Source organism: Trichosurus vulpecula, chromosome 1, assembly GCF_011100635.1.
Source record: "Trichosurus vulpecula isolate mTriVul1 chromosome 1, mTriVul1.pri, whole genome shotgun sequence".
Taxonomy (NCBI): domain Eukaryota; kingdom Metazoa; phylum Chordata; class Mammalia; order Diprotodontia; family Phalangeridae; genus Trichosurus; species Trichosurus vulpecula.
In genome coordinates this window covers 418,330,374-418,340,453 of record NC_050573.1, presented here as the reverse complement: position 1 = coordinate 418,340,453, position 10,080 = coordinate 418,330,374, and the positions used below count along the sequence as shown (strand labels likewise).

Sequence of the window (10,080 nt, the reverse complement as noted above, 5' to 3'; positions counted from 1 at the left end):
CTACTCTACACTAAAGCTGCACCCCACCCCATTCCCCTCCCGCTATCCTCCCTCAAAAAAAAAACCCCAACCCACTCTAAATTCATTTGCTCATGCTGCATAGACATGAGAATCAAGTTCAACTGGCAGTGGGAGAATCTGACTGCTTAATCATCCATTTCCTGAGTACATTGTTCATAATTTTATAGCTCATTGCCTTATCAAGTTAAAACATCCAGACTGTCTGTCATCTCTATATTTAGAACTTATTTGGCACTACACTGTAACTTCAGGTACGAGATTTCTAAGGACTAAACTTGCCAAAAGCAACAAAAGCCCCATTGAATACCCCTCAATCCAAAACTGTTTTAAAGGACATGGGTTTCTAAGTTTACACAATATCCTTGGGAGGTAGCAAAGCTTATTATCCCTCTTTAATATGTGAGAAAAACTGAGGCACAGAGAGTTCATGACTCTCACTTAAGGCTATGATCATCACCATGGTGGTGATTGATAGGAATAGATGCATTCTTGATGACACAAACCACTCCTGCACATCACAAGCTTTCTCTGATTTGGGAAAGATGTCCTCGGGACTTGTTTGAGACATCTAGAGGGTAAGTGATTTGCTTAGGTCATACAGATAAGTGTCAGAGTCAGTATCAGAACTCAGGTCTTCCTAGCTCCAAGCTCAGCATTCAACCTATTTTCATGTTGATCTTTTGCCTTTTGACTCAATCATATCATTAATTCGTGATGAATTTGGACAAGACTTGAGTTAACGTGTGAAAGAGAAAGCTTCAGATAATTCAGAACTAAAAATTACTTTTGCCAGATATTTGAGACAAACAGCTTTTTCCCATGCCTGTCTCCCTCAATTTTTGTTTTAGCTATCTGGGACCCAGTGTAATTACAATGGAAAGAGTGCTGGGTTTGGAGTCAGATGACCTGGATTCAAATCCCAACCCTGCTATTTACCTTCTACCTTTGAGATGTTGGACAAACCATTTAATTGTTTATGGGCCTCAGTTTCCTCATCTGTCAAATTGTGGAGTTGAACTAATGACCTTTAAGGTCCCTTCCAACTCTACATCTATGACTTTCTTTTGACTATTGTCTTCCCTAGCTCCCTTTAAATCTTAACTAAAATCCTATCTCTAATTGGAAGCTTTCCCCAACTCCTGTTAATTCCAGTGTCTTGCCTCTGTTCATTATTTCCTGTTTATCCTGTATATACTTGCTTTGTATATATTTGCTTGCATATTATCTTTCCCATTAGATTGTAAACTTCTTGAGGGCAAGACAAGTCTTCTGCCTTAAGCATCTCCAGTGCTTAGCACAGTGCCTGGTATACAGCAGATGCTTAATAAATATTGATTGATTGATACTTATCTCAGTTTTCACCTTTATGTATATAGGCACATGCTTTGATAGTACTGGCATCATACAAGGAGATATTGCTTGATATTACTTTTCCATTAGTGAGGGGTTAACATTTAAAAATGCCATGTTGAGTTTTCACTGATATCTCTTGGCTAACAACAATCCCTAGACATCCACATTTGGAAAATTCATATCTCCAGTAGAAATATACTCAAATCCTTAAGAAAACTCTCAGGAATTTTACTCAGTGTTCTTGATTTTTCAGCAGTACATTGTTCAAATGCAGCTGCAATCTTGTCTTTTAAGTTAGATAAAGTTTTAAAAAGACAAAGAGATGCACAATTGTGTGTGATCGATCCTCAGAAGCCTAGACTTTATAGTGAATTAGCAGCAGCATGACTAATCAGAGGCCTCTCACCTCTCCCCTCCCACCTTTGCCAGATCCTGCCTCTCTCTGTGTCTACACTCTGGATTATTCTTTATTTCGCCAGTTATGTTGATTTTAAGCATCTTCTAGCTGTTCTGTCACTTCAGTCATATCTGACTCTTCGTGACCCCATTTGGGATTTTCTGGTAAAGATACTGGAGTGGTTTGCCATTTCCCTCTCCAGCACATTTTATAAATGAGTAAAGTGAAGCAAACAAGATTAAGGGACTTACCCAGGTCACACAGCTAATAAGCATCTGAAGCCAGATTTGAACTCAGAAAGATGAGTTTTCCTCAATCCAAGCTCGGCACTACCCACTGTACCACCTAGCTGCCCTACTTTCTATATACTAAGCACAAAAGAGCACACAGCTTTTCTCAATGCTCCCCTCCAATACCCCCTCCTTTTAGATATAAGGTTATACAGTGCTTTCTTCAAGAAGATAAATATGATCTTTCTCCATGGTTCAAAAGCAGTTACTTCATTTTGAAAAAAGCCAATTCATAGCCAATGTTTCTTTACTATTCAAGTGGACTAGGTAATTTTGATTTGTGAAAATTTAGACTGTATTTGATGGAAAATGTGCAGCATGCAATCTGTCTACTGCCTAGCAATCATCAAATTTCGACTATCAAGTTGGGATTTTTTTTTGTTCTCCATATACATGATCTCATTCCCCGAAATGTAAAACATCTTGTTTGTGATACGTTTTGATCAGTAAGAAATTGGCTACTTATATATAATGCTATACATTATAGTCTTATACATGTGTAATCATATATACATAGAGCTATACTATAGATATAGGATTACAAAAGTAGGCCTGGAAGGCACTTCAGAGGCCATCTAGTCCAAACCTTCATTTTACCAAGTGGGAAATAGACCTAGGAGGAAGTTAGGGTTTTTTTTTTTGCCTAAAGGCGCATGGAGAGTAAGCATAAGGTATAGTTCCTTTCAGATGTGGATATTTTCGTGGCTGAAAGGGGCAGGAAAAGGACATTTCTGTAAAGAACACTGATAAAATCAGCTTGAAAAGAAACAGCCCCTCAGATAAAAATGCCTGAAAAGACAGAGATATGAACAGACTATTCTAAAGACTTGAGAGCACACTGGCCTTCAGATAAATGTCCTGAGAGGACTTGTTTGACTGAATGGAAGATGTCTGCAGGGCATTATGGCACATCATTCATGTATGTATGACTGTTTTCAGAGTTTCAAAGAAATTATAAATCAAAACACTTTTTGAGGACTATGGAATGATTATATAAGGACTCTTGGGGTCATACCTGACAGAAAGGTGAGTTTGTTGAGTTTCATACCATAATTGATGGGTCACTTTATAAGGTGCACTTGATTTGAAGCATTAGAAGGTAAGAGGGGGAGAGGTTAGGAGATGACCAGATGAAGATAGAAGTAGAATAAGCTGAGCGCAGGAGGGGTTGGGTGCAGAAGATGCAAGATATAACAGGATGGGAGCAATTGCTTACAGAAGGCAGAATACAGAAGTTCATAGAACTGAGCTTGCAGGAATGCCGTGTAGCTATTTTGCTTGGGCCAGTGCTGATTGGAAGAAAGGTATTAGTTTGCTGAGATCCATTTACAGAAAACAGAATCCCCTGCTATTTGAAGAGTTGGCTGGGAACATAACGTGATCCCAGTCAATAGTTTGAGAGGGAGAAACTCTTCAGAGACCCAGATCTGAGGAGCTTGGCAGTTCTTCAAACTAATGGAATTACATGTCACAGAAAGAGAGCAACACTTCCTCAGTGTCCTTCTAGGGGTGACTGTGTGCTAAAAGAGCTTGATATTGCTTTATCAGCCAGAGAGTAGCATAGAAGTAACTTTGCCAGCCAGTAGAGCTCCTAGGACCAGAAAAGGAACAGATAACAGAGAAACAGTTTTGCCTAACAGGTGATAGGTGGTTTAGACTGAGTTATTAGTTGCCTTGGGGAGATGAGCTTCCTTATTCCTGTGCTCCCATGGACACTATGTGACTAGGTTTATAGACAGGCTATTATATTTTAATTTGTTCTGCTCTTTCCCTTCTTGAATAAGTGTTATTATTCTGGGGCAGCTAGGTGGTACAGTGGTTAGAACACTGGGCCTGGAGTCAGGAAGACTTGAATTAAAATGTGACCTCAAACTATCTGGGCAGTTCACTTAGCCCTGCTTGCATCAGTTTCCTCACCTACAAAATGAGCTAGAGAAGGAAAGGGTAAACTATTCCAGTGTCTTTGCCAAGAAAACCTCAACTGAACAATGACAACAAATTATTATTCTTGCCCTTGTCTTATTGTTTAGTAAATGTTTCATATTTAAGAGTGAATAGTATTATTGGGACTGATTTTTTTTATAAATGGTAAACACACTGGTTGAGGCTTAGAGGCTGCAGTTGTAAGTAGGACTCTTCAAGAGAGTTCGAGCAGTAGCAATGTGGTTGTTACCATAGTCACTCCTTTTTCACTCTCTCCACTCTGGGAGGAATCTTTCTGTGTGAAGCCAGGTGGGAGATATATAAACGAAACAACAGGCTGAGGTGAAGGTCATGGATTTGATGTCTGGGTTGACATTTCCACAGACTACATAAACGTCAGAGGTGAGATTTGAACCCATATCCTCTGACTGCAGTCAGTGGTTATTCCATGGTGCCACCCAGCCTCCTGTGTGTGAAACAGAGATAAAAAGAGTAAAAGGGACTCAGTCAGATAGACCAAAAAACAGAGTGAGGGAGAGACTGACACTAACCTCACATATCTAAGCAATTTGGTTCTAAACGTGTGACTCATAACTGAGTATTTCAGTAAAGCGACAGTAATTTCCCTAGGCTCCTCTAGCATTTCTGGTGGCAGAAGGAAAAGCAGTTATCCAGCCACTTAGTGATCTGATCTATGAGGGGTAGAAAGAGGGGCTGGGGAGGAAAAGTCTTGGATGCCCATGGCAACATGCTCAGAGGAGTCCTAGGGAGTCCCAAGAAGGAAGGGTGCAAACCTCCAAGCCATGGGGACCACCAGCAGAAGCCCTAAAGGTAGCCAAAAGATCCCCGCAGCAGTGATTTCAGATAACTGAAGAGTTGGGTAATTAGTTAATATGCAAGAGATTCTGTTGTTACCTCTTTCTCCTGTGAGTTTCTATTAGTACTTATTGCTTGTACCTCTCATATTGTATGGATTACATATACAGTCTTGTAATGCCATTACTTGTGTGTATACCTTACCTTTTCAACTATCTTGTTAGTGCTTGACAGAAGGAACTGTCTTTTGAGCTTCTTTGTACTATCCCACGGCACCTAGCGCAATGCACCACACAGAGAAGGCACCCAATAAATACTGGTTGACTGGTAGACAAATTGATTGATGCTAAAGAGACTGTTTAGTAAATCAGTTTTCAGGCAGTGGAAAATCAATTGAAAACATAGGAGAGTACATATATTATAAGAGAAATGAAACACTTGCCAGTACTTGGATCTCTATTCTTTCTACTCTAGACACAGCATATTTTAAGTACAAATGTAATTTATCTGCTCACTACATTTCGTTTTCTTTCATATGAGAGCAATGAAAACCAGAAGATGATTTTGGCATTTTATTTTCTTTCCATTTAATTCAACTTCAGGACTCAACATCATGTACATTTTTCTAACACAGGGTAACTATTCCATTTTGTAACAGAGCATTAATCATTCTCCATGGTGGGATCCAATAGTGCCATTCTTGGTTTTCTTCAGCTGCACCACACTTAGCTCTTGGGAGTGAAATTGGGACCCCATTAGGAATAAAGTGCTTGCATTATTCCCTAATGAAGAAAGCAGCTTGTTCAGGCATGGTGCTTCAGCTCTGTTCTCTCATTACAGTGCCGTGGCTTTAAAGGTTAGTTGGTTAGTTTCCATCTTCTCCTTGGGCAAGGTTGCCTTTACAGACCAGCTTCCATGTGATTAAAGGAGTACTGAAAATTTCTGTTTGCCCCAAGGTATCTCTTCTACTGACTTAGTATTATAAGATGGATAGGACTATTTGATAGGTAGTCTGGGAGGGGCAAATGCATTCCAGGAACATTGAATAGCATAAGCAAAGGTGCAGTGCTCCACATTCCCACTGTCATATTCCCTTTTTTTATATTGAGATATTGTGCCCGGAGAGCCCCTGTCAAAATGCACAAATATTTCCTGAGAGACATAACACATTTGCATTCATATACTCTATACGCTAGCCAAACTAGACTCTTTGCTGTTCTCCATGCATGATGTATTGATGCCTGCAATGGTTCTAATCTCTGTTAGAAGTTGTGGGGGCCCTAGAAGTTCCAGTGGGGAAAACATATTAGTGAGACTCCAAAAGCGATGAGATTTAGACACACAAGGTTTCCCCCTCTGTTTCTTCTTCTTTTGCTGGTTTATGTTCAGTCCTTTTCAGCCCAAAGATTATTCTCCTCAGAAGCAAAAACAGCAGCAAATCAAAACGGTGTTTTTGCGCTTTCTCCATTTTCAGTTACCATGGTCTCAATTACCCTGAATACTACCTCCGCTACCCTGAATACCATTACTTCTTTACCATTACATTCGCTACCCTCGATACCATTACTTCTTTGTTCCTCTACTTTTCCCCAATAATACAAAAATAATTTGTTGTTCTCAGCTTTCCTTGCCAGCCTTATCTCATTCTACACTTCAGTACTCCTCACTCTATTCTTGCAGGGCTTTTGTAGTCAGTCTCTTGTAACCTCTTCATTTAACCTTCATGGACTTCAGTTTATCCATAAAATGTGAAAGTAAGGCCAAATGGTTTCTAAAGTTTTGTCTAGCAGTAAACTATGTAATCTACAATATCTATCAAGTAAAGTTCAAACTCTTTCACCTGACATTCATAGCCTTCTATAATTTGGCACATTACCTTTCCAGTCTTATATAAGCTGTAATACTCATAGAAACTATTCTTATTAGACATCCTACAATTTCCTACCTCTGTGTCTTTGCTTGCACAGAGTGTCCCAAAAATCTTAAGCTTTGATAGTTTAAGACTATAATAAGACTTTTGGGATACACAGTAGTATTTCTTATACTTGAGATACCTTACCGAATCCATTCTTTAACCTGTTAAACTCCTCCCCATTTTTAAAAGCTAAGTTTAAAAAAATCTATCAGCATACAAAATTGTGTTCTCACACCTTCCATTTATTTTATTTTGCATACCATATGGTCACATGCACAACAGAGGGAGAATGGTGTTATGCAAAGTAGCACTGATTTAAATGTTAGGTATAAGTACCAAGGATAGACATGCCCAACTTAATAAGACCAATTTAGAAGTAAAGAGATTGGTCTTTCCTATGTACAGTTGGGTCATTATAAGGAACTCCTGAATATGATCTCAATGGGACATTGGAAAGTTGCGAGGTACTGAGAGGTTAGTGATGGGCCTGTAGTTGTACAGTCACTTACATGTTAGATTCAGTACTTGAACACAAGTCTTCCCAGTTCCAAAGCCAGTCCTCTATCCACTACACCAGGACTGCCTCGCATAATAAAGAGTTACCTTACAATAAAAGAAATTGTTCCTTTGGTAGAGTTGGTCGGAACAGAGGCTTAAGATGGATAAGCGCAGAAGTGTACCATTCTACAGGGACCTACACTGGTGAATTTTGAAGTGTAGGAGTGAGGGGTGGCAGGTGACTGGGGGCAGAATGATCAGTCTACTAGCTAAAGAGAATCACATTCTCATACAGCTTTAAATGTCATGAGAAAAATCTCAGAATAGATCTCATGCTTCAGTAGAAATTAATGAAATGAAAAGCTGGTGAGATAACTGTACCCTTCTTGATACAATAAATAGCCTGGCAAGGAAATTCTGGACTCCAGGAAACCATAGGACATGGAAGATAAGCCAGAGCCAAGCAGAGATGAACAAAGGAATACCATGAAATAGCAACAGGACTAATCACTACCACGAAGGGTGAAAAAATAGCCTCTGGTCTATTTCAGAGATGTGAAACCAAGGTGAAAAAAGAAGAAAACAATTCTAAAAGTGGCTTGGAAGAAAATTCTCCCTGAAGAAAATTGGACTCTCTCTATAATACCCTTCCATATCTACCAAAAAATACAAGATAGTAGGATCACTCTCTCTCAAGATTCCCAAGATCTCTATTTCAACAACCAGTTCCTTCCTGTAGGGCAGAAACAGATCTATAATAATAATGCTCCTTTTTTAGCTTCTTCCACATTCTAAAAGATGAAATTTTTAGTGTTATATCAAGAATTGCTCAGTGCGGGGCGGGGAAGGAGCGGGGAGCCAAGATGGTGGCTGGAAAACAGGGACTCACGCTCTCCCCCAAATTCCTTCAAACACTTGTAAACAATGACTCCAAATAAATTCTAGGGCTATAGAACCCATGAAATAACAGAGGGAAACAAGCCTCTAGCCCAAGACAACCTAGTTGGTTGCTGGGAAGTGTCTATTGCACCATACTGGGAGCGGAACACAGTCCAGCGTGAGCTGCACCAGGACAGACCAGGCATGGTGGAAATTGGGTGGAGGAGATCAAGTGGAGTAGGCTTCAGGGCCATGAATCACTGAGCTGTAGCAGTTACCAGACTTCTCAACCCACAAACGCCAAAGACAACAGAGCAGGTCAGTAGGAAAACTGCTGGATCTAGGTGAAAGAAGTGCATGGTCTGGCACCAGCCCTGGGGGCAGCAGAGGTGGCTGCAGCTGCAGCAGAAAGCTCCTGCGGCTGCTTCCAGAGCTCCAGTGAGGCTGCTTCTAGCCCCAGGCCCACATGGTGGGAGGTAATGAAGCAGCGGATCAGAGCAGGAGTACAGGGAAGGCTTGGCTGGTGCAGAGGCAGGGTTCTCTTGCTTTGCCCTACTTGGATCTGGGTGGTGGTCCTGGTTGGTGGTTTTGGGGGGAGGAGGAGTGCTGGTATGGCAGAACTTGCAGTGACTGTGGAGTAGAAGTAGTTCTGGAAACAGCAGTGGAAGGCCCCTGAAGCTTGGGACAAAGTACTCTCCATTCTAAAAGCAGTCATAACCTGACAAAAAGCTCAAAGGTCAAGTAGTTGGCTGGGAACATGAGCAGGCAGCATAAGAGGACTCAGACTCATGCTATAGAATCTTTTTTTGGTGACAAAGAAGATCAAAACATACATCCAGAAATCAACAAAGGCAAAGAGCCTACATCAAAAGCATCCAAGAAAAATATGAATTGGTTTCAGGCCATGGAAGAGCTCAAAAAGGATTTGGAAAAGCAAATAAGAGAAGTAGAGGAAAAATTGGGAAGAAAAATTAGAGTGATGCAAGAAAATTATGAAAACAAGTCAATGACTTGCTAAAGGAGACCCCTCAAAATACTGAAGAAAACAACACCTTAAAAAATAGACTAGCCTTTCTCGCTTCCCGGCCATCTTGGCGGCAGGTCTCTGGCTGAGGGTCCTCCCGCACCGCAGGCAGGAAGATGGTGGCCGCAAAGAAGACGAAAAAGTCGCTGGAGTCCATCAACTCGAGGCTCCAGCTGGTCATGAAAAGCGGCAAATACGTGCTGGGCTACAAACAGACCCTGAAAATGATCCGACAAGGCAAAGCCAAGTTGGTCATCTTAGCCAACAACTGCCCAGCCTTGAGGAAATCAGAGATTGAATATTACGCTATGTTGGCCAAAACCGGCGTACATCACTACAGTGGCAATAACATTGAATTGGGTACAGCATGTGGGAAGTACTACAGAGTATGTACACTGGCTATCATTGATCCAGGTGATTCTGATATCATTAGAAGCATGCCAGAACAGACCAGTGAGAAGTAAACTGTACAAAAATATACTTTAATAAACGGGTCAAAACTTGTTTTAAAAAAAAAAATAGACTAATCCAAAAGGTGTAAGAGCACCAAAAAGCCAATGAGGAGAAGAATGCCTTAAAAGGCAGAATTAGCCAAGTGGAAAAGAAAGTCCAAAAGACTACTAAAGAAAATACTACCTTAAAAATTAGAATGGAGTAAGTGGAAGCTAGTGACTTTACGAGAAATCAAGAAATTGTAAAACAGAACTGAGAAATGGAAGACAATGTGAAATATCTCATTGGAAAAACCACTGACCTGGAGAATAAATCCAGGAGAGGTAATTTAAAAATTATTGGACTGCCTGAAAGTCATGATCAAAAAAAGAGCCTAGACATCATCTTTCAAGAAATTATCAAGGAGAACTGCCATGATATTCTAGAGCCAGAGGGTAAAATAGAAATTGAAAGAATCCACAGATTACCTCCTGAAAAAGATCCCAAAAAGAAAACTCCTAAGAATATTGTC

The 10,080-nt window shown here is 40.4% G+C and overlaps 1 protein-coding gene across 1 annotated transcript; it reads left to right on the top strand.

The window, feature by feature from the left end:
- Positions 1-9,167: 9,167 nt before the first annotated feature.
- On the top strand, positions 9,168-9,629 carry LOC118832044 (60S ribosomal protein L30). The gene has a single exon (XM_036739521.1). The coding sequence runs from the start codon at positions 9,233-9,235 to the stop codon at positions 9,578-9,580; it is 348 nt and encodes a 115-aa protein (XP_036595416.1). The 5' UTR covers positions 9,168-9,232; the 3' UTR covers positions 9,581-9,629.
- The last annotated feature ends 451 nt before the right edge of the window (positions 9,630-10,080 follow it).

What these genes read in the sequence shown, in the direction of transcription:
- LOC118832044 (XM_036739521.1), top strand. Translation starts at nt 9,233, where the DNA reads ATGGTGGCCGCAAAGAAGACGAAAAAGTCGCTGGAGTCCATCAACTCG.